The sequence below is a fragment of the Tachyglossus aculeatus genome, chromosome 3 (assembly GCF_015852505.1).
Source record: "Tachyglossus aculeatus isolate mTacAcu1 chromosome 3, mTacAcu1.pri, whole genome shotgun sequence".
Lineage (NCBI taxonomy): Eukaryota > Metazoa > Chordata > Mammalia > Monotremata > Tachyglossidae > Tachyglossus > Tachyglossus aculeatus.
In genome coordinates, this window is record NC_052068.1 from 51,881,865 (window position 1) to 51,907,689 (window position 25,825).

Below are 25,825 nucleotides of genomic sequence, written 5' to 3' on the forward strand. Positions count from 1 at the left end.
GAATAATTGAATCACTTAGCTGGTACAAGCACTTGATTTTGCCCTATAGTTTCAACCTCCTCACTCATCACACACTCTAGAGAACTAGAAAATAACAAATTGTTATTTTTTTCTCCTTCTCTCTCTGCCCACAAGACCCAGAATGGCAGTACACATGTAGTGAAGGCTACCCTTATTCTCTAGTGTGGGGGTTGACCGGGGTGGAAAAAGGGATCCTTTACTTCACTGTCATGATATGGGGGCATGGAGACTATTTGATGAAGTGCATCCAAAGCCTTGGGGTAACTTATTCCCATTATTGTCAGGAATCTACCCACCACCATCCAAATTTACTGCACTAGGTACTTGGGGACATAGAACAGCACCAGGATGTGGGATAAGGATCAGGCCCCTGCTGCAGATATGGTTCCACAAACACTTCCTGTCCACCCTCTGGAGGACGTACCAAAGGGTAGCAAAAAATTCATTTTGGTCTTTGGCAGAAGGGAAAAAGAGAAGTGAAAGGCCCAACTAACTCGCCCACTGAATTAATTTTGAAGTTGTTAGAGCTATATTTTCTATTTGCATGGACAAAGCACCAGCTCATTAACTTCCTCATAAACTGATTAAATGGGGGGCAAATACTTTGTGATGCTTCATGTTGATTAGTTACACCTTACAGCCGGTCATTTGATCATCCAACTTGCAGACTCTTACTTTGAAAAACACGAGATCTGATTGACTTAGTCACATTTCAGGGTGCCAGAAGATACTCTGTTGTGCATGAAAAGCATCTATTAGCTACCATTAGAACATCCATTAGGAAAGCAGCATGGTGTAGTGAATAGAGCACAGGCCTGAGAGTCAGAAGGTCATGGCTACTAATCCTGGCTCTGCCACTCATCTGCTGTGTGACCTCGGGCAAGTCACGTCACTTCTCTGTACCTCAGGTGTCTCACCTGTAAAATGGGGATTGAGACTATGAGCCCCATGTGGGACAGGGACTGTGTCCAACCTGATTTGTTCGTATCCTTCGTATCCACCCCAGTGCGTAGAACAGTGCCTGGCACTTAACAAGTGCCACAATAATACTTTTTATTGTTATTACCAGCAATTGTATCATTTTATTGCCCACACTCCTGGGCTCCAGTAGCAGATAGTGCAGGAATATCTTCTTTTGAAAAGGTATTAGTTGGCAATTGAGATGCTGTAAAAGGATGTCCAAATTGCCATGTGTTTTTAAATTACCTGGAGTTCCAGAGTGGTTTGTCAGAATGCATTGGTAACAAGTACAGGGTATTCATTCACCAGATGAGTGGGTGAATTATGATATATTCTTAAAAGAATTCTTCAAATTATTTTTATTTTTTTACTGACACCTTAGAGTGTTTCAATAGATGAGCACCTGCTCCACAAAATGGAATAGAACTGGGCCACACAAATGATAAACATTTGCTATTTCAATCTTTAATCCTTCAATTGACACAAAGATGGAATTGATTTAGATTATTCTGCTTAACTCCCAGCATCATTAAGTGCTCCAGAGGTGCTTATCAAGATACCCTTGATTTTAACAGGCTCCTTTCTTAGATCATATATAAAGGCACATAGCACATAGATGGTGCATGGGTCATTCATCGTATTTACTGAGTGCTTACTGTGTGCAGAGCACTGTACTAAGTGCTTAGAAAGTACAGTTCAGCAGGAGAGACAATCCCTACCCAACAACGGGCTCACAGGCTAGAAGGGGGAAAACAGACATCAAAATAAGTTAAAATGCATCAATAGGATCAATATAAATAGAATTATATACAGATCATTAATAACATAGCATGATAAATATGTACATATATACACAAGTGCTGTGGGGCGGGGAGGGGGGGTAGAGCAGAGGGAAGGAGTCAGGGCAATGGGAAGGGGAGGAGGAGCAGAGGAATAGAGTCTGTGAAGTCTTCCTTAATCTGGGAAGGCCTCTTGGAGGAGATGAGCTTTCAGTAGGGCTTTGAAGGAGGGTAGTGAGCTAGTTTGGTGGATGTGAGGAGGGAGGGCATTACACGCCAGAGGTAGAACGTGGGCCAGGGATCAACAGTGGGACAGGTGAGAACGAGGCACAGTGAGAAGGTTAGCACCAGAGGAGCGGAGTGTGTGGGCTGGGCCGTAGAAGGAGAGAAGGAAGATGAGGTAGGGGTGGCAAGGTGATGGAGAGCTTTGAAGCCAATAGTGAAGAGTTTTTGTCACGTGGATTGACATTTAAGAAACGTGAATTAGCATGATTCCCTGTGGTACTTTCCCACAGTCTGGCAAGGAGGCAGGTGTGCAGCTCTTCTTTTTTATCAAATTGATTCATATTTCAAAGACATAGGATAACGGCACAGAGGAGATGTTGTATGGTTCATTTTAGCCAAAGTGAGCAGGTTAAGAAGGCCCATCACTATCTATGTAGGTAAAAAAATAAATCTGTGAAGAAAAAATGGTCATTCCTGATCATCTTCTTGAAAACTGAGAAATCATCTGAAGAAAATCATTTGTGACACTTGTTCTCTGATTACTGACAAGGGTTCTCCCAGTCATTTTTGATTCAGGGTGTATAGCAATGTAGCCATAATTCCCACATCCCATTCTTATATGCTCAGAAGTGATTTGACCCAGAGTTCACTGCTTATTATCTCAAGAAGGTATTTAGCCAGAGAAGCAACACTAGCAGTTTGAATAATGAAGATGTAATAAACTTAGATCTCAGAGTAATCATGTTGGGGAACAGTTGCAGACTGAACCAAGATTCACACAGAGATTATGGGAATTTAGCAACGGTAGACAATATGTGGTCCGTCAAACTAGAACTGAAAGCTGAACATTTTATACAGTTCTGTAAACCCAGAGGTGCTGCACTCAAATACTTATAGTTATGGAAAGAATAGAATGAACTCCTTTCTATTTATTGACTTTTGTGCAATCCCATAAATTATTTTGATATTTCAGGACTCGCTTTGCATTGTTTGATCTTGGTAGTGGGTTTAGACACATGATTGAATTAAATATTTTCAGGATCATTTGTAATTTGGTGGAATTACCTATTGTCAGTATGAGTCAGAGTTGATTTTGGAATCAGAATGGCCTATTCTGGTTAAAACTATTAATCCACTCTGTGACTGTAGTGTTTTATTTACATTAGAAAGCCACAGCTCCTTTGGTGCATGAATTACTGAACTTTTTAAGTAAGAAAAGTGCTGAGTGCCTAACTTTCTAAAACCATGTTCAATTTGCTCTTAGGACACTATGTGTTATTCAGGATACTATGCCTGAAGAAGGACACAAGATTGCATAAAAGGTGTAGAGAAGGGCAACCAAAGTGAAGGCTATGGATCGTCTTCCAAATTAAGATTTATTATAATTTATCTATAATAATGTCCATTTCCCCCTCTAGACTATAAATTCATTTTGGGCAGGGAACATGTCTACCAACTCTGTTATACTCTCCCAAGCGCTTAGAACACTGCTCTGAGTAAGTGCTCAATAAATACGATTGATGGTAGGCCAAACAGATCCTTACTTTTCATTATGGAAAGACAAGGACTGCAAGTGTACAACTGAAACCTAAAATATCACGAGGGATGGGAACTGTAGAATTAGTGACCATTGAAACCCACGCAGAACTAGGAAGCTCGAAGGTGGACGTTTCAAGACAGATTGAGGGAGTGTGTCGCACTGCAGGTGGTAAGCATATGGATTTTTGTCATCAGGAGAAGTTGTGTGGCTAGAAAATTTGAACAGGTTCCAGAAAGAGTTGGATTAATTCATGGGCAGTATCTCCAAAATGGGAAATTAGAAGGAAAAGTGAAGAATGCTGCCACAAGCCAAAGAGACTTTCTCCAAGAGTCCTTTGACCTTCATGACCAGCTCTTGTGCTTTCAATTTGACTGACATCACCATTACCATCAATGGTATTTATGGAGCACTTATGTACAAGAGCATTGTACTAAGCATTTGGGAGAATACAATACAGAGTTGGTCGACACATTCCCTGCCTGCAACCAGCTTACAGTCTAGAGGGGGAGATAGATGTTAATTTAAATAAATTATTTGTAATATATAACAACGATATGTGCATAAGTGCTATGCAGTTGAGGGTGGGAGAAATATCAAATGCCTAAAGGTCACAGGTCCAAGTATATAGGCGAGAAAAAACAGAAAGGGAGCTGGGGAAAAGAGGGATTAATTGGGGAAGCCATTTTGGAGGAGATGTGACGTATATCCCTGGTCAGGCAACCATCAGAAGGCTTGCGGGTCACACAGGTGTCCCACAACAGAAAAAATAAAGTAGTGATAGGAGAAGTCTACATGTTTTGTTTTGTTGTGTCTCCCCCTTCTAGACTGTGAGCCCATTGTGGGGTAGGGACCGTCTCTATATGTTACCGACTTGTACTTCCGAAATGCCTAGTACAGTGCTCTGCATACAGTAAGCACTCAATAAACACGATTGAATGAATGAATGAATATCTACTTGTTTTTAGTTGGACTGGGGAACGTTTGGTAAAAACTCCAGGGATTTGAAGTTGCAGTTAGGTTCACATACTGTCGTTTTCTCTTCCTTTGTAAAGTTTTTGCAAAGTCGGGGGGGGGGGGGGGGGTTGTTTGTGGGGGTTTTGTGTGTGTGTGTGTGTGTGTGTGTGTCCCTTTTCTGGTGTCTTTTTGTGTTAGTATGTGTGCGTGTATATGTGGGCCTGTCTTCCATTTAGGGATTTTACTCTCGCCTTTCATTTCCTGCTCTTGCTTGGCCTGGTTCCCAGGTTTACTTTGGACTTGGAAAAAATCAGTTTGTTTATCTTCGAGGTCAGAGTTGAAGATGTCCTTTGAGTACCTGTTGTTTCTTAAGATTTCTGCAGATAAGTGAATATTATACGGAGTGAATCCCAGACTTCAACTAAGAATGCACTTTGAATAACCTATCTGAACTTTGTAATTCCAGGGTCGTAGTTGAACACTGACTTCCAAAACAATGCACAGATAGCAGTGTTTTGATTTTTGCTGGCTATTCTGGCACAAAAGAAGCAGAAAACATTGATGGCCAAATTGAAGCCCTAATGCAAATATGTTTCTTAATAATAGCTGTGAAGATATGCATGCCATAGGCCCAACAATACTACATCCAATTTGCTTTCAAAATTTTGCTTATTTGCAAATCAATAGGAGCCTTCTTTTCTGGAATTTATTACCGTATCTAGTTTTGTGTATGGGATCAGTTTCTTTGAAGTCATTCCCATTTACTTTGATCATTTTTGTGCAAAATTTCAGGTATTCTTTAGGATTTCCTTTACACATAATGTTATCCCAGAATGTTCCTTATTAATCAAGGTTTTCCATATCCTTGGTTTTGTGCTTCTTTTACAGTCACTTTTTCTGATTTACTACATTTGCATGAGTTACGTGCTGCCTGAAGTTTACTAAATGTTGTTTCATTCATTTTTAGGGTGAATATGGATTTCATCATCTACGAAATTCTAAAAAGGTAAAAATAAAAGTGTTTAAACTTTTTCCATATCTGTATTTTCAATGGACAGCAAATTTCCCTTCTTCTTGCTGTGTTTGAATAAAACTATTCAGCCCACCAAATTGATTACAGGGAATTACGCTGACTTCTTTACTGCCTTATGTGCCACTAGTAAATAGCTCTGATGATTGACTTTTGTAAGAGAGTAGCTTAGTCTTTCCTTTTGCCAAAATCCTGGGAAAGATTTGCCTGCTGGAGAGAAACCAATATAATTCAGCAGAGAACATACCAAGAGGCAGAAAAGGGAAGTTTCACAGAAGTTTCTCAATATACTAGCATTTACATTTATGGCTCAGAGGCAGGGTGTTAGGATGACCCAGATTGTCTTCTGTCATAGATGTCACAGAAGCAGTATGGCCTTATGGATAGAGCCCAGGCCTGGGAGAAGGGTCCCTAGCTCTGCCACTTGTCTGCTGTGTGACCCTGGGCAAGTCACTTAACTTCTGCTGTGCCTCAGTCATCTCATCTGTAAAATGGTGATTAAGACTGCAAGCCTCATGTGGGACATGGAAAGCATCCAACCTGACTGCCTTTTATCTACCACAGCGCTTATACAGTGCTTGGCACAAAGTAAGCGCTTAACAAACACCATTATAAAAAAGAAGATATAAAACACAGATTGAAGCAGCGTGGCTCAGTGGAAAGAGCACGGGCTTGGGAGTCAGAAGTCATGGGTTCAAATCCTGGTTCTGCCATTTGTCAGCTGTGTGACTTTGGGCAAGTCACTTCACTCTTATGTGCCTCAAGATACCACATCTGTAAAATGGGGATTAAGATTGTGAACCCCACATGGGACAACGTGATCACCTTGTATCCTCCCCAGTGCTTAGAACAGTGCTTTATACATAGTAAGCTCTTAACAAATACCAAAATTATTATTTATTTATTAATGTTAGGCAATTTAGTAAAGATTTTATCTCCCCCATTGTGGAAGGAGCAGTGGAATATAAATGTGGCTGATCATCAAGCAGACAATAAAAATAGAAATTCAAGAACTCCTTGGTTAATGCTCTTAATTGGTCCCATAAAAAGAGTGCTAAGCGAGAGTGCCCCAGCCCAGACGGAGCCTTTCTAAAGCCTATGCGAGACCGACATGAGATGTTAATACTTATCTGTTCAGGTGTGGTTAGTTCTGGGAAGCAGCATGGCCTAGTGGATAGAGCCCGGGCCTGTGAGTCAGAAGGTCGTGGGTTCTAATCCCGGCTCTGCCACTTGTCTGCTGTGTGACCTTGGGCAAGTCACTTCACTTCTCTGGACCTCAGTTACCTCATCTGTAAAAATGGGGATTATTCAATACCTGTTCTCCTTCCTTCTTAGATTTTGAGCCCCATGTGGGACTTGATTATCTTATGTCTATCCCATTGCTTAGTAGAGTACTTGGCTTGCAGTGCTTAATACAGTGCCTGGCACATAGCAAGTGCTTAACAAATACTGTCATTATTATTATTATTATTATTATTATTATGTTTTCCTGGCTCTGACACCCCAGCTATGAGCCCTGCAGCTTCCACCAATGCCACGGCCATTATCCCCGTTTAACTCCATGTCACTTCTCATGCCCCATCCCCCCACCGGGAGCATCACCGTTGATAGGCCCACACAGCACCCTGGGAGTGGAGGCCAGAGCGTTATCGTGAAGCCCGAGGGATTTGTTTGCAAACACTGCCAGGAAAATTCAGTAGTGCTGCTGCAGAAGAGTGTTGTACAAAGAGTCTTAGAACAGGTGACCCCTGTATATTATAAGTAGATTTTCCTTCTCTAGATGGGAAATTTAAAAAGAGATCATTGTGGGCAGGGAATGTCTACCAACTCAATTTTGCACTCTCCCAAGCGGTTAGTACTATGCTTTGCACACAGTAAACACTCAATTAATGCGATTAATTGATTGATCCATTTTCCAAGTGACGATCCAGTACTTGACCTTTCCAGCTCTTGCTACCTCCAACCTCTTCTCATTCCTGCTCTGCTCTGAGGGGTCCCAGCCTGGGTGGTCTGTTGGAACAGTCCTGTATACCAGTACCATATGAGACTGTGGTAATACTTCTTAAGAGCCTTGATATTTAGGCCAGGAAGGAGGGATGAAACTCCAAGATACCATGGGATTGGCCTGAGTCCCTGATTTCACTCTGTGAGGAAAAGCTTGAAGCTGATGGAGGTAAGGACTAGGTCAAGAAAGGATCTGGTTTCTTACATGTTGTACCTTTAGTTAGACTGTTACGTAGGCGTGCGCTTCTGTAGAGTGGGAATCAAATAGTCCATTTTGGAAATGTGGGTCACCTTTTTCTGTTTGCCAGGAATTTCTCTACTCATGGCTTTGATATAGAGGTTTGCAAATTGAAGCTGACAGCTAACGCCAGGCCTTCTGTTTGAGAGCTGAATTTGTTTAATGCAAAGCAAGAAGCAAAGCATGAAAGGTTCTTCAGCATATGTCTTTAACGGAGTAGAAAATGCAACAGACGTGATTTGAAACCAGTGTAAAAGGTGTTCAGGTGAAAAAATATCAACCACTCAGTGGTATGATGTGGGCAAGACACTTGTCCAGTTCTCGGTCTCTTCTGCAAAATGGAGATGATTCCTACTCTCTGTATCTCTTAGACTTTAACCCCTCGGGGGTTGGGGACTTGATCCAAAATGATTATCTGATTATACAATGCTTGTGCACTTAATGCTTAATAAATATTGTCATTGCTCTCATTAGTAGAGTAATTATTGTTAATAACAGTAATAAGAATAAGAGATTTGTGAAATGTGAAAGATGAGTGCTACCATGAAGAGAGAAAAGATTTTTAAATTGTAAACATCTTCTGAACTATTTTTTCATTCATGGCACAGGTATATATAGTCAAATTATCAAGAATGACTTCTAGCTTTAAGTAGGTTCACCTCTTTGGAGTTTGGAACTAGATGTTTAGAAACCCGGATTTTTCCATTTAAATTTATTCTCATCCTAGTTGGCCTCACATGGTGTGTTTTATAAGAGTGTCTTCCTAGGTAGAGACTTTTGAAAGTAACCTTTGTATTGGCAATTATCACTCTAGAGGCCTAAGTGGACCCTTTTAACTTAAAGGTTGAATATAATTTCACATATGCCCAACATACTTAGGTAGTGGCTTCCTCAGCGGGATCAATCCCATTAGCAAAAATTCAGGAGTATTAGGAGAAAGTATGGGCTATAAATGTTGTTTGTTGAAGGATCAAAAGATTGTCTGTTAAATGGTTGAAGTCGTACCTGTGTGTAGAAGCCTAAATGAATGCCTGTAATGATGGTGACAGAACTCAGAGTTTGTGGATTGAGAAGCAGCATCACCTAGTGGGTAGAGCACAGGCCTGGGAATCAGAAGAACCTGGGTTTTAATCACAGCCCAGTCACTTGTCTGCTGTATGACCTTGGACAAATCACTCACCTTCTCTGTGTTGTAAAATGGAGATTAAGACCATGAGCCCCCATGTGGGGCATGAACTGTGTCCAACCTGATTAACTTGCATCTACCCCAGCTCTTAGTGGAATGCCTGGCATAGAGTAAGTGCTTAGCAAATATCAAGAAAAAAACATCAAAGTAATCATCTCCCTATTTTGGCAGAAGCTTTTACTTCCCACTTATCTGGGATAATAGTCAGAGGTCATGGGTTCAAACCCACCCCTGCCAGTTGTCAGCCGTGTGACTTTGGGCAGGTCACTTAACTTCTCTGTGCCTCAGTTACCTCATCTGTAAAATGGGGATAATAATAATAATAATAATAATAATGATGGTATTTGTTAAGCACTTACTACGTGCAAAGCACTGTTCTAAGCACTGGGGGGATACAAGATGATGAGGTTGTCCCACGTGGGACTCACAGTCTTAATCCCCATTTATCCCCACTGAGATAAGACTGTGAGCCCCCTGTGGGACAACATGAACACCTTGTAACCTCCCCAGTGCTTAGAACAGTACTTTGCACTTAGTAAGCACTTAATGCATTTTATTATTATTATTATTATTATCATAAAAGTGACAATCCTCAGGTTTCCTCAGGTTTTTGCTTCTGTTACCAGGATGTGTGCAACCTTTAATTCATTCATTCATTCATTCAATCATATTTATTGAGCGCTTACTGTGTGCAGAGCACTGTACTAAGCGTTTGGGAAGTACAAGTTGGCAACATATAGAGACGGTCCCTACCCAACAGAGGGCTCACAGTCTAGAAGGGGGAGACAGACAACAAAACAAAACATATTAACAAAATAAAATAAATAATATAGTAAATATGTACAAGTAAAATAGAGTAATAAATCTGTACAAACATATATACAGGTGCTGTATATAGGAGGGGAAGGAGGTAGGGCTGGGGGGAAGGGGAGAGGAAGGAGGGGGCTCAGTCTGGGAAGGCCTCCTGGAGGAGGTGAGCTCTCAGTAGGGCTTTGAAGGGAGGAAGAGAGCTAGCTTGGCGGATGGGCAGAGGGAGGGCATTCCAGGCCATGGGGAGGACGTGGGCTGGGGGTTGGTGGTGGGACAGGCGAGAGCGAGGCACAGTGAGGAGGTTCGCAGCAGAGGAGCGGAGGGTGCGGGCTGGGTAGCAGAAGGAAAGAAGGGAGGTGAGGTAGGAGGGGGTGAGGTGATGGAGACCCTTGAAGCTGAGAGTGAGGAGTTTTTGCCCGATGCGGAGGTTGACTGGTAGCCACTGGAGATTTTTGAGGAGGGGAGTAATGTGCCCAGCGTGTTTCTGCACAAAGATGATCCGGGCAGCAGCATGAAGTATAGAGTGAAATGGGGAGAGACAGGAGGATGGGAGATCAGAGAGGAGGCTGGTGCAGTAATCCAGTCGGGATAGGATGAAAAATTGAACCAGCAAGGTAGCGGTTTGGATAGAGAGGAACAGGCAGATCTTGGCGATGTTGCAGAGGTGAGAGTGGCAGTTTTTGGTGACAGATTGGATGTGAGGGGTGAACGAGAGAGCAGAGTCGAGGAGGACACCAAGGTTGCGGGCTTGTGAGATGGGAAGGATGATAGTGCCGTCAACAGTGATGGGAAAGTCAGGGAGAGGGCTGGGTTTGGGAGGGAAGATAAGGAATTCAGTCTTGGACATACTGAGTTTAAGATGGCAGGCAGACATCCAGATGGAGATGTCTTGAAGGCAGGAGGAGACACGAGCCTGAAGGGAGGGAGAGAGAGCAGGGGCAGAGATGTAGATTTGGGTGTCGTCAGCGTAGAGATGATAGTTGAAGCCATGGGTGTGAATGAGTTCACCAAGGGAGTGAGTGTAGATAGAGAGAAGAGGACCAAGAACTGACCTTTGAGGAACCCCTACAGTAAGGGGATGGGAGGGGGAGGAGGAGCCCGCAAAAGAGACTGAGAATGAACAGCTGGAGAGATGAGGAGAATCAGGAGAGGACAGAGTCTGTGAAGCCAAGGTTAGATAACGTCTTGAGGAGAAGGGGGTAGTCCAATCAATCAGTCAATCGTATTTATTGAGTGCTTACTGTGTGCAGAGCACTGTACTAAGCGCTTGGGAAGTACAAGTTGGCAACACATAGAGACGGTCCCTACCCAACAGTGGGCTCACAGTCTAGAAGGGGGAGACAGAGAACAAAACAAAACATATTAACAAAATAAAATAAATAGAATAAATATGTACAAGTAAAATAGAGTAATAAATACGTACAAACATATATACATATATACAGGTGCTGTGGGGAAGGGAAGGAGGTAAGGCCGGGGGATGAGGAGGGGGAGAGAAAGGAGGGGGCTCAGTCTGGGAAGGCCTCCTGGAGGAGGTGAGCTCTCAGTAGGGCCTTGAAGGGAGGAAGAGAGTTAGCTTGGCGGATGTGGGGAGGGAGGGCATTCCAGGCCAGGGGGATGACGTGGGCCGGGGGTCGACAACGGGACAGGCGAGAATGAGGCACGGTGAGGAGATTAGCGGCAGAGGAGCGGAGGGTGTGGGCTGGGCTGTAGAAGGAGAGAAGGTAGGTGAGGTAGGAGGGGGCAAGGTGATGGAGAGCCTTGAAGCTGAGGGTGAGGAGTTTCTGCCTAATGCTTAGGTTGACAGTGTCGAAGGCAGCTGAGAGGTCGAGGAGGATTAGGATAGAGTAGGAGCCATTGGATTTCGCAAGCAGGAGGTCATTGGTGACCTTTGAGAGGGCAGTTTCGGTGGAATGTAGGGGACAGAAGCCAGATTGGAGGGTGTCGAGGAGAGAGTTGGCGTTGAGGAATTTGGGGCAGCGGGTGTAGACGACTCGTTCAAGGAGTTTGGAAAGGAATGGTAGGAAGGAGATGGGTGATAACTACAAGGGGAGGTGGGGTCAAGAGAGGGTTTTTTTAGGATAGGGGAGACGTGGGTATGTTTGAAGGCAGAGGGGAAGGAACCAGTGGAGAGTGAGCGGTAGTCTAATCTGACTACATCTTTGCCCTTTGTTTCTTGTTGCTCAGGAAGCCTATATCTCAACAATAATAACAGCAACAACAATAATAGCAATAGCAATAATCGTGGTATTTTTTAAGGGCTTACTTAGTGCCGAGTCCTGTGCAAAGCACTCAAGAAGATAGGGAGTCATCAGGTCAGACACAGTCCCTGTCCCACATGGGGTTGTCAGTCTTCAGTCCCTCCCTGGACTTCCTCTCCCCAGAGCCAGCTTTTCCCTTTCAAATTCCCAGATGACTCTCCTTAAGGAGAAGATATTTCTCTTCACTCGTGAAGACATTTAGAGCCCAAGGGTGTTCAGGGATCGGAGCTTTCTATCCACTGTCTTGGGCAGGTTTTGTTGGGAAGGAATTTCACCTTGCCACAGTTTTATTAAATCTGCAAGATGGAAAGATACTTTGCATAGGCCATAAGTAAAGTCTAAAAATTGTACCTTTGGGATGTTGATTAGACAGAACAAATATAGAGGCATCATTTCTCCCAGATTCTATGTAGTCTGTGGAGAAAAAGCAAGTAATCAAAACTAGAGTGATTTAGAAAAATTACTGCATTATTATTCTCCAGTTAGATAAAAAGGAATCTCTTAAATTGTTTTCAGAGTTTTAAAACGAGTATGGCATTTAAGTCCTTACTGTGTGCTAAACTCTTGGGTAGAGGCAAGGTAATCAGATCGAACACAGAGCCTGTCCAAAATAGGGCTCTCAATTTATCTTATCCCCACGTAACAGATGAGGATACTGAGACCCAGAGAGGTTAGCAGATTTTCCCGGGATATGACAGAGTTAGGACTAGAAACTGGCCTTCTTGATTTCCAGCCCCTTATTATTTTCTTTTCCCATATTCTGAGAAGCAGCTTGGCCTAGTTGAAGAGCCCAGGCTTGGAAGTCAGAGGCCCTGGGTTCTAATCTCTACTCCCCCACTTGTCTGCTGTGTGACTTTGGGCAAGTTAGCTTCTCTGTTCTTCAGTTCCCTCCCTTGGTAAAATGGGAATTCAATACCTGTTCTCCCTCCTCCTTGGACTGTGAGCTCCATGTGGGACCTGATTATCTTGTACCTACCCCAGTGCTTAGTATAGTGTTTGGCACATAGTAAGGGTTTTAACAAAAAATACTGCAATTATTGCATTGTTTTCACTGGCTCACACTGCTGACACAATGCATCTGCTCAGTCTTAAAAGTCAAATGATGTTATTACTAAATCATTTGCAAGGTTCTCTTAAGCATATAGGCCTTTCAGAATTTAAATAGTTATAGGGAAGAATAAACATGTTTTCCATTTTCTGGATGTTTCTATGTATCTTATAAATTTTATATAACATTTAACAGTGATATTGCTTGGGAAATGATTTTTTTTGTGGCAACCAACACTTATAAATAACCTCAAGGACTGCATAACTGCTTACTATATTAGACTCTGAATTACTGGATTACATTTGTGCAGCTGAAGTAATTGGAGCAACAGCTATCATTTTTAGAAATAGAAATAAATCACTTCAGTTTGATAAAGGCCTTTCTGCTTTTATTGATGGAGTGGAAGGGAAATGGTTTGTGACTGAACAGAAGGAATTGTGTCATGGGTTCTCTTTCTGATAAACTCATTTTGTTTCCTTAAGGAAACATGTTTTGGGCTGGGTCAGTATTTTATCCACATTTGAATTCAAATGTGAAGCTGCCCCCTTTGGATGCAGTGATTTTTTTTTTTTTTTAACATCTGATTTTACTAGTGTAATATAAGTTGGGTGTCCAGTGATTTGGTTTTATGCTGCACGGTCTAGTTTCCCTCTGTTCTGCTCCATGTATGGTAAGGCTAGGGCACTGGGCAACTTTGTGTCTAATGTTTTTGTTTTATCACTCCAGATCAAACATTACTGTCTTCCACTTAGATCCCAGCACTTAGAACAGTGCTTTGCACATAGTAAGCACTTAACAAATGCCAACGTTATTATCCACTGACCACAGCCATGGCTGTGTTGTCATGGTAACAACCCAATAGCAGCAATGTGTGTGTGGGCTCAAGGGATACTAGCACCGATGCAGCTCTGGAGCTCGGAACCAATCACCTTGCTCCCATGTACCGTACCTCACTGATTTCCTACTGCGATCCAGCCCACACCCCTCACTCCTGTAATGCCAACCTACTTGTCTATCTCGCTACTGATGTCTCGTCCACGCCCTGTCTCTGGCCTGGGACACTGTTCCTCTTCATATCTCACCACCTTCTAGGTCTTGTTGAAGGCACATCTTTTCCAAGAGCCTTTCCCAATTAGGCCCTCATTTCCTCTGCTCCTACTTCCTTCTGCAGAGAAGCAGCGTGGCTTAGTGGGAAGAGCAAGAGCTTGGGAGTCAGAGGACGTGGGTTCTAATCCCAGCTCCACCACTTGTCTGCTATATGACTTTGGGCAAGTCACTTCACTTTTCTGTGCCTCTGTTACCTCATCTGTAAAATGGGGATTGACTGTGAGCCCCACGTCGGACAACCTGATTACCTTGTATATACCCCGACGCTTAGAACAGTGCTCGGCACATAGTAAGCACTTAACAAATGCCATTATTATTATATTATTATTATTATTATTCTGCATTACCCTTGCACTTGGATTTGTCTCCTTTATTGATCTCTCCCTCAGCTCCACAGCACTTCTGAACCTATCCATAATTTATTTATATTAATGTCTGTCTCCCCCTCTAGACTGTAAACTCGTGGGCAGGGCATGTGTCTACAACTGTGTTATAGTGTACTCTCCCAAGCACTAGGTACAGTGCTCTGCACACAGTAAGCACTCAATAAATACAACTGATTGATCAATCTCTTGTAAATCCCTGAGGCTGTCTGAATCATTCCACTGGGGTGTGGCGAACAGACAACTAATCGCTAAACTTTGGGTGGAGGAAGAAGGGAGTGCAAAAGAAACTACTTTCACATAGCCCTGGTGTCCAGTGAGAATCTCTCTCACCGCCGACTCTCTCCCACATCCCTCGTCTGGTCTGGAACACCCTCCCTCCTCGTTTCCTACATACAATTACTCTGTCTCCCTTCAAAGCCTTATTGAAGGCATATCTCCTCCAAGAGGGCTTTCCCGACTAAGCCCTCCTATCCTTCTCCCTCTCCCTTCTGTCACCCTGACTTTCTCTCTTCATTCATCTCCCAGCCCCACAGCACTTTTGTACATATCTGTAATTTATTTATAAATATATGAATATCTGTCTCCCCCTTGAGAAAGTAACCTCATTGTGGGCAGGGAGTGTGTCTGTTTATTGTTATATTGTACTCTCCCAAGCCCTTAGTACATTGCTCTGCACACAGTGAGCCCTCAATAAATATGATTGAATGAATGAATCTGAAAAACACCAGTGGCAGTGGCGGCCTCTCTTTCCTCCTCTCCCTCCTGCTCCTCTTGCCAGGGCCAAAAGATGACCCAGCTGTCTACTTTTTTTCTCACTCCAGAGGGCAGGGAGTGCCTGGGAATTTAACTTTGGTTGCCTACCTTGCCCAAAAGCTCTTGGAGTAGAGCTTAATCCTCACGGAGCAATGCTGCTTAATGGAAAGAGCACTGGCCCAGAAGTTTGGAGGATTTGGATTCTAATCTTGGCTCTACCCCTTGCCTGCTGGATGACTTTGGGCAAGTCACTTAATTTCTCTGTGCCTCAGCTTCCTCATCTGTAAAATGGTGATTCAGAACCTGTTCTCCCTGGTACTTAGACTGTGAGCAACATGGGGGACAGGAACTGTGTCTGAGCTGATCATCTTGTATCTACTCTAGTGGTTGATACAGTGCTTGGCACATAGAAAATTCTTAACAAATACCATAACAATAATAATAATAATAATCATTTCTGTGCCAATTGTAGGGGCCTCTTACCCCTATTGGCATCTATGATCAAAATGCTACTTCAGGTTTCATCTTTGAATAAAAGAGTAATTTGCATGGATTGTTTTGTTTGCTTTGTGTCAATCAATCATATTTATTGAGTGCTTCCTGTTTGCAGAGGACTCTACTAAGGATAAGATAAATTGAGATAAAATAGACTTGTCCCTGTGCACAGCAAGCTTATAGTCTCATTTAAATCCTGGTGTTTACACATAAAACTATGCATTTTTATTTTCAACCACATGAGATGCTCACCCGTGTAGCCTAGTGGAAAGAACATGGGCCTGGGTGTCAGAGGACCTGGATTCTAATCTTGGCTCTGACACACATCTGCTTTGTGACCTTGGGGAAATCGTTTAACTTCTCTGTGCCTCAATTTCCTCATATGTGGAATGGGGAGTAAATCCTACTTCTAGACTGCCAGCCCCTTGTGGGCAAGGAATGCCACAAGTGCTTAGTGCACAGTAAACACTCAATAAATACGATTGACTAACTACTTTATCCTACATAGACTGTGAGCCCTATGTGGGACAGGGACTGTGTCCAATCTGATTAATTTGTATCTACACCAGTGCTTAGAACAATGCTTGGAACATAGTAAGCAGTTAACAAGTACCATAGTTATGGTTTAGAATTCATTTTTGGATTAATAACCAAAAGCTTCTACTTTTCTCTTAAAAATTTGCCTTTTCTGTGAAGATTTCACCTGTGGTATTGATTTTCTGAGTTCAAAGTGTTTTGAATGTACTGTATTTGAGATTTTCAGAGTTTCTGTTGGAGTTTTGAAGGAAGATTAAGTGGAGGAAGTACTAGAATTTGTACACAGCAAAAAAAATATTTTACCATCTGTCCTCTTCATTGCCTCTATACCCAAAGTGTAAGTGGGTCTGGCCACATCAAGTGAAAGCTAATCGAGGCTCTGAGTTGGTGGAGTGGTACCACAGAGAGATTATACTGCTGTTGCTTTGCTCTTCCTTGGGCTACAGCAGGAAAGAGGGAGAAAGTAGAGCCTGCATGGTCTCCAAATGGCCTAGCGACCCTGAACTAGGCTGACAGAAGGGGTGGCTGTTGATGGCACCCAAGAATGCCAGTCATTGAGGTATGTGGTCATTGGTCATGGGTTCTAATCCTGCCTATGCCACTTGTGTACTTTGTGACCATGGGCAAGTCACTTCATCATCATCATCAATCGTATTTATTGAGCGCTTACTATGTGCAGAGCACTGTACTAAGCGCTTGGGAAGTACAAATTGGCAACATATAGAGACAGTCCCTACCCAACAGTGGGCTCACAGTCTAAAAGGGGGAGACAGAGAACAAAACCAAACATAGTAAAATGGGGAACAAGACTGTGAGCCCCAGGTTGGACCGAGACTGTCCAACCCGCTTTGCTTGTATCCAGCCCAGCACTTAGTACACTGTCTGGCACATAATAAGCGCTTCACAAATACCATTATTATTATCATTGTTATTATTATTATTATTATTATTACATGTGATATCATCCATCAATCATATTTATTGGGTGCTTACTTTGTGCCAAGTACTGCACTAAGTACTTGGGAGGGTACAGTACAGAAGAGTTTATAGAAACATTTCCTGCCCACCACAAACCTACATTCTAGAGGGGGAGACAGACATTAATATAAATAAATGTAATTAATATAAATAAATGAATTATGAATGCATACATAATTCTTCTGTATCATACTTGCCCAAGCTTTTAATACTGTGTTCAGCACATAGTAAGTGCTCAATAAATATCATTCATTCCATTGTATTTATTGAGCGCTTCCTTGTGTGCAGAACACTGTACTAAGCGCTTGGGAAGTACAAGTTGGCAAAATATAGAGACGGTCCCTACCCAACAACAGGCTCACAGTCTAGAAGGGGGAGACAGACAGCAAAACAAAACATGTGGACAGGTGTCAAGTCATCAGAACAAATAGATCGAGTGATTCCATTCCTCACAAATGTAGGTAAGCCACTTGATGGTAATTGGGTCTTAGGCCAGACACAGGCCTCATACTGTTGGTTCAGGTTAGGAGCCAGTTTATATCCAAATTCAGATCCATGGTCCATTCAGGCTTGTAAGGAATGGGGTCCGGTGAGAGTGACCTCTGTGCCTGGTTGTAGTACTGATCTATGGAAATTTCCTCCATGTCTGTCATCTTGAAGATGGACAACAATTTAATCCAAATTAAAGCCCCCACAGATAAGGTATCATCAGAGGAGAGTCTTCTGTCATTAAATGGCTTGCTAAAATTTAGTCTGAAAATCAATGATTGGGCCATGAATAGAAACTAATACTGCCCAAGAGGGTAGTTCCCCATACCCCCCAAATTCAGAAGCGAAGGAAATAATGAAAAGAACCAGAGTCCAGGATTTCCCCCATAGGGTCTCTACTTAGGCCTCTAGGGTTTTTGTAAATTGGGTTTCCATAGCCATGAAAAAATTTAGGTCCTAGAGGCAGTTTTCTTTAACAACTGCAGGACCTGCAGGACACCCTCTAGACTGTAAGCTCCTATGGGCAGGGAACTGGAGAAGCAGCATGGCCTAGTGGGTAGATCACCGACCTGGGTTCTAATCCTGACTCCACCTCTTGTCTGCTGCGTGGCCTTGGGCAAGTCTATTCACTTCTATGGGGTTCAGTTCCCTCATCTGTAAAATGGTTATTAGGATTGTGAGCCCCATGTAGGAGAGGGACTGGGTCCGCCCTGGTTACCTTCATTCATTCATTCATTCAATTGTATTTAGTGAGTGCTAACTGTCTGCAGAGCACTGCACTAAGCGCTTCGAAAGTACCTTGTATCTACCCCAGTGTTTAGAATAGTGCTTGACAAGTAGTAAGTGCTTAACAAATGCCATCATCATCATCAGGGAATGTGTCTACCAACTCTGTTATGTTGTATTCTCCCAAGTGCTTAGTACAATTCTCGGGAATAAACGCTCAGTAAATACCATTGATTGATCGATTGGCCCCAATATTGTGCTGCTTCCACTGAAAATGCAGTATCTCTAAGTTCCAACCGATGTGGTTCTTTTTTCATAGTGCCATAGATTGACATATTGGAAATTATCAATTGCTCAACGTGGAACCAGAAGCCCTTGAAGCCAATTAAGCCAGAGAGTAGTAGGGGGTCTAGATAAAATAAACAAGAAGTATAATCTCTTGGAAAATTAGCAGATCCCAAGCTATGCAGGTGACACATTAGTTCTTGCTATTTTAGATTTGTATATATAACACATTGTTTGTAATCATCATGCAACTATTCAGGATAATGAAGAATGAGCATGAGCGCTCTTGGGTAAGTGAAATTATGGATAATTCCCACATTTGTGGGGAACAGAACTGCTGGAGCTCTGTATATATTTTAAGTTATATTGAATGGGTGAAAATTTTGTATCTCTACTCAATTCCAATGTTTTGAAAGTCAGAATCTAATTGGAAACATTTAAATACCCTTTCTAAGAAAGAGTTGACAAGGAACTTGTCAGTTTTGTCAAAGTACCTGGGCAATAGAGTGCTGCATGCTTGGAAATACATAGATACAACATATGTTGAAACCTTCTGCCATGGAAATATGTTGTTTATTGGAGCATAGCGTGATTCCGTAGGCTGTTGCCTTCCCTTTGAAGTGAGGGGCTAGGGAATGTGTTATTTCCATTATGTAATATGAAGATTGGTAACTTTCTTTCCTTTTCAGATGTGATCAATCAGTGGCAATTTCTGAGTGCTTATGGTGCACAGAGCACTGTACTAAGCATTTGGGAGAGTGCAGTGCAACAGAGCTGGTAGACACGTTTTCCGCCCACAAGGAGTTTACAGTATAAAGCTATGGGCATTGGTGGTTTTGCTGTTATCTTTGTGTGCAGGAAAACTGAAAGTCATCTTTTCCATACTGCATCTTGCTTTCTGGTTTCATGGCTTGGTGAAGTTTGCAGCTTTGAAACATCTGGCACTGCCCAATTTCTTGGTTCAAAATGAGCTGCCTTTTTCATGATCCAGGATGATCTGTCTACTGATGTTTCTCTAGGTTTCTACAATGATTTTTGTTAATGCATTCTATTAAGGTGGCTTCAAGCCACACCTTCATATGCTACCAACTCTCCTCCTCGTATGCTTCCGAATGTCCTGCCAACTGGATTGATGTTAGTTTCAAGTATCACATCAGTGTTGGCTACATTCTAGGATTTCCATATAGTTGAAAGGGTCTTGCTGCTTACTGTTAAGTATGGATTGCGTGAGACATTGATGAAAGTATTCAGGAAGACAGATGTGATGCTAAAAAAGGCCAGGGTGTCCTTTGGTAAGCAGAAAGTCATGCCAATATGGCATCTAACTCTAGGCAAAAGAAATCTAACTATAAGGTAGAGCTATTGATGACATTGTGTACTGGTATGACAAAGATCATAAAGAAGACTGTAAGGTCATTGTGGCATGGGAATGTCTACCAACTCTATTATAGTGTGCTTTCCTAGGCATTTAGTACAGTGCCCTGCACAGAGTAAGCACTCAATAAATGTGATTGATTGATATAAGCTCCTTGTGGCTGGGGATCAAATCCACCAACTCATACTGTACTTTCCCAAGTGCTCAGTTTAATGTACTGCACACAGCAAACAATAAATACCATTCATTCAATTGTATTTATTGAGCGCTTACTGAGTGCAGAACACTGTACTCAGAGTCTGGAAAGTACAATTTGGCAATAAATAGAGACAATCTCTACCCAACAATGGGCTCATAGTCTAGAAAGGGGGAGACAGACAAGAAAGCAAAGCAAAACAAGTACACAGGCATCAATAGCATCAATATAAATAGAATTAGAGATATATATACATCATTAATGAAAGTAATAGAATAATAAATGTGTATATATATATATACATATATGTACACACACAAGTCCTGTGGGGCGGGGAGGGGGGTTCTAATCCCAGCTCCACCAAATGTCTGCTCTATGACCTTGGGCAAGTCATTTAACTTCTCTGAGCCTCAGTTACCTCATCTGTTAAATGAGGATTAAGACTGAGCTCTACATGGGACAACCTGATCACCTTGTATCCCCCCCAGCACTTAGAACAGTGCTTTGCACGTAGTAAGCGCTTAACAAATGCCATCATTATTATTATTATTTAAAACATCTCAATTTATGGTTCTACCTCACAGGAATCCAAAAGTTGGTTGATTAGAATTAATTGTGAAGAAGCCAAGTAAAAAGTAAAAACAGCTGGAGTTGTGACATAATTTCATTTTAATACAAAGGGGAAAAAGGGAAGAAACAAGTTAAATCTACATGCTTATAGTTTCCTAGTTTAGTGGAGTATTCGTACAGACTTTACTTGCCTTGTCTTATGCTGTTGAGTCATCTCTGACCCATAGTGATACCATGGACAAATCTCTCCCAGAATGCCTCACCTCCATCTGCAATCAATCAATCAATCACATTTATTGAGCGCTTACTGTGTGCAGAGCACTGTACTAAGCACTTGGGAAGTACAAGCTGGCAACAAATAGAGACAGTCCCTACCCAACAGCGGGCTCACAGTCTAGACGTAATCTAGACTGCAATCATTCTGGTAGTGGATCCTTAGTGTTTTCTTGGTAAGAATACACAAGTAGTTTATCACTGCCTACTTCTGCGCAGTAAACTTTAGTCTCCACCCTCGACTCTCCCATGCTGCTGCTGCCCAGCTCAGGTGAGTTTTGACTTGCAGCAGATTGCCTTCAACTCACTGTCAGAGCCCAAGCTAGGAATGGAATGGATATACTTCTGCTTGATTCTTCCTCCTTTAGTCGAGACTGGTAGAGTGAGGGGGTTGGTATGGTGGGCAAAGTGGGGAGGGGAAGGGCCCAAGGGCTGGGGCCTAGAAGCAGCATCGCATAGTGGAGAGAACACAGGCCTGGGAGTCAGAAGGTCATAGATTCTAATCTCGACTCCGCCACTTGTCTGCTGTGTGACCTTGGGGAAGTCACGTCACTTCTCCGGGCCTCAGGGACCTCATCTGTTAAATGGGGATGAAGACTGTGAGTCCCATATGGGACAGGGACTGGGGTCCAACCTGATTACCTTGTATCTACCCCAGCGCTTAGAACAGTGCCTGGCAAATAGTAAGCGCTTAACAAATACCACGATTGTTATTGTTGTTAGAGTACTGGAAACTCTCCAGATGCAACCCTTAGAGGGGCACAGACTACATTAGCGACCCATATTTCAATAAACACCAAAATTTATTTGGGCCTAAGCTCATGAACTCGTAATCACTATATGGAGACAACTGACCTCATGCCAGAGCCTTGTCAGGGTTGGGGATAGGAAGCGAGAGGGAGAAACAGAGAAGGTGAGAGAGAAGAATCTAAAAAGTCTCACGTGACTCCCTGATTAACTTTGTTCCTCCTTAGCTTCTGTTGGTTATTCTCATCTTCTTCAGCACCCTGGGAAATGTAGTTTCCAGGAAGGTGTTTGCAGTGTAAGCTTCTAACAGCTTCTTCAGTCCCTGCTGCACATATTTCCCGGTTCTGCTATAAGGTGGAGCGCCTTAATGTCGAAGTACAATTTTCCAGCATAATTTTGGTCTTAGGTGCATCCATAAGAATTTTCTCTGGTTAAAGATGGTGTTGAAGGTTATAAAATATGCATAGAATTAAGGCTCTGGGAGTCCACTGCTATTATCGGTCAATCAATCAATTGTATTGAGCATTCTCTGTGTGCAGAGCACCTTGCTAAGTGCTTGGGAGAGTATGATATAACAGACTTTACCACACATTGGTTTCCTCTCTACAACATTAGCTTCCTTTACGACATTAGCTCTGGAGCGTGGAGAGTAGTGGGGAAGAAGGAGAGTACGTGTGAGCTCAGAGAAGTGGGAAGGCAACTTAAAAGCAGCAATGGGGAAGAAAAATTGGAAGAGGAAGCTTAAAAAAGTGGGGATGGGGCTGAAGGAGGGATTGCTTGAACACTAGGTGGAGTTATCAGGGAAGGTCAGTAGTTCCACTTTATTTCCAGTGAGTAAAAGTTGGTATTTATTAAGCACTTAGTCTTTGCAGAGCACTTTATTAAGCGCTTGGGAACATACAGTACAACTAAATGGTGACAATCCCTGCCCACAATGTGCTCACAGTCTAGAGTCGGAGAAATAGACATCAATACAAGTAAATAAAATTACAGATATATACATAAGGGCTATGGGGCTGGGAGGAGGAAGAGCAAAGGGAGCAAGGCAGGGTGATGCAGAAAGGGAGTGGGAGTTGAGGAAAAGTGGGGCTTAGTCTGGGAACGTCTCTTGGAGGGGATGTGCTTTGAAGCGGGGAAGAGTAATTGTCTGTTGGATTTGAGGAGGGAGGGCGTTCCAGGCCAGAGGCAGGTTGTAGGCCAGGGGTCAGCAGCGAGACAGGCGAGATTGAGGCACAGTGAGAAGGTTAGCACCAGAGGAGTGAAGTATGCAGGCTGTGTTGTAGGAGAGAAGCAAGGTGAGATGGAGGGGCAAGGTGATGGAGTGCTTTACAACCAACGGTGAGGAATTTTTTTTTTTTATTAGAAGATGGATAGGCAACCACTGGAGATTTTTGAGGATTGGGGTAACATGTCCTGAACTGTTTTATAGAAATATGATCTGGGCTCTGGAGTGAAATATGGACTGGAGTGAGGGGAAACAGGAGTTTGCGAGGTTGGCAAGGAGGCTGATTCAGTAGTCTAGGTGGGATAGGATGAGTGATTGTATTAACTTGGTAGCAGTTTGGATGGAGATGACAGGGCAGATTTTAGCAATGTTGTGAAGGAAAGACCAGGATTTGGTGACAGATTGAATATGTGGGTTGAATGAGAGAGAAGTCAAGGATATTGCCAAGGTTACAGGCTCTTCTGAGTTGGGAAGGCTGTTGGTGCTATCTACACTGACAGGAAAGTCAGGGAGAGGACAGGATTTGGGTGAGAAGATAGGGAGGTCTGTTTTGGTTACCCTAGTGTGGATCTTCTCTGAATAATATAAAAATCATTAATGTAACAATATTAATCCTCTATAATTGACAGAGTGATTGTGGACAATTTTGGAATAACTAATTTGGGAACCACTGCTCCCTTTGTTGTTGTTGTCCCTATGAAAAAACTGAATCTAGACGGTTTTGATTTGTCATAGGTTTCAAAAATCAATGAAGTTGTATGTACACTGCCTGTATTGAAAATCATGAGTTTTGAGCACTAGTGAAAGTCAGTGCTGTAATGATATGTCACGTGATGGAAATAGAACAAAGTATTTGGATTTGTGTATGAAGTGATTTTTAGGTTCTCTGGATGATTAAGCATTAGCTGCAAGTCATTCTCATGATTATTGTCGTACTAGCTGTACATTTTCCTTTTGTAAGACAATGAATAGATGTGTTATTGTGTCCTTATGAAGTAAGTTTTGAATAAATCTAAATTTTAGGAAGCGTTACCCAAACATGACTAGGTAATATTTTAAAATGTACAAGCTGTGATTGCTTGTTAGATTTTGGGATCCGCTGTGAAGATTTTAGTCAGGGTATTGATGTTTTTATGCCTCATTTTGTTATTATCCAAAAATAACAACTAAATTTTGGCATATTGAAAAGTGTTCAATACACTCAAAAGTGTGTAATCAGAATATCTGTATGAAATGACAACCTTCAGACCTCACTACATGCCCAGGCAATTTTCTGAAATGAAGTGTTTAATTCATTTAGTTAGCCTAAACCTGTGGGAAATAGTTTGAAATTATGTATACTGACTGCCATTATTTGAAAGAAAGTAAAGGAGAAAGGTGCTAACCAATTTCAGAATTCCATTTCATTTTACTCTACTCTAACCATCAGGCGTTCCTTAGATAAACAATACTAGTGGCCAGAGGATATGGACAATCAGTCCACCCTTCATTTCCAACACCCACACTATGATAATCCACTTGCATATTTCAAAGCCATCCCCCTTCACCAGCTGACAATAAAATCTCTTTTGGCTCGATTGTCGAATTGAACAGATGCATCGTATACTGCATCTCCCTTGCTGCCAAGTTCAGCTTTGGCAGATAGCAGAAAGGAATGAATTTGTAAGCCATAGACATTATTCAGGCCAGGACAGTCAGTACCACTATGCCAGTTGCTACACTGAACCCCTGGGTAACAAGCAACTTTACAGAGAGGTAGATCTCAGGCTCCCTGATTCCTTGGGTAAGCAGTCACACCCTGTAATGAACTCTAGGCTGCAAGCTTGTCTTTAGACTGTGAACTCATCTCTAGACTGTAAGCGTGTTGTGAGCGGGGAATCTGTCTGTTATATTGTTCTCTCCCAAGCACTTAGTACAGTGCTCTGCATTCAATCAATCATATTTATTGAGCGCTTACTGTGTGCAGAGCACTGTACTAAGCGCTTGGGAAGTACAAGTTGGCAACATATAGAGACAGTCCCTACCCAACAGTGGGCTCACAGTCTAGAAAACCTGCACACAATAAGCACTCAATAAATACGATTGGCCTACTGAATGACTGACTTTTAGGTAGTTGAGAAGTCAGTTTGGCTGGTGGAGATATCACAGTAACCCTCAGTGACCCTATTGCCAGATTTGACAGAACACGGGGCAAGCTATTGTCTTAAGGAGCTGAGGGTGAACCTCCTAAAGATGGTGGCTGCCCTGGGCCTTCTCAAAGATGGCAGTGGAATGGAGGTGATCCATCATCATCATCAATTGTATTTATTGAGCGCTTACTGTGTGCAGAGCACTGTACTAAGTGCTCGGGAAGTACAAGTTGGTAACATATAGAGACAGTCCCTACCCAGCAGTGGGCTCACTTGCAAGGCATATCAATCAATTGTATTTATTAAGCACGTACTGTGTGCAGAGCACTGTACTAAGTGCTTGGGAAAGTACAGTATAACAGAGTTGGTGAACCTTTTCCCTGCCCATAACAGTCTAGAGGCATAAGTTGGAATGTTGGAGCTGAGCAACCTTGGGTGTGTGGTCAAGGGATATGGGGTTGGTGAGGATGCAGTGATGGGGGCAGTGCTATTTGGGCT

The 25,825-nt window shown here is 42.5% G+C and overlaps 1 protein-coding gene across 1 annotated transcript in view; it reads left to right on the top strand.

The window, feature by feature from the left end:
- ANK3 (ankyrin 3) overlaps window positions 1-25,825 on the top strand; it is a 710,530-nt gene that overhangs the window by 86,139 nt on the left and 598,566 nt on the right. Inside the window, exon 2 of the mRNA XM_038743727.1 lies at window positions 5,447-5,485. Coding sequence (XP_038599655.1) covers window positions 5,447-5,485 — 39 coding nt within the window. The remainder of the gene's footprint in view (window positions 1-5,446; window positions 5,486-25,825) is intronic.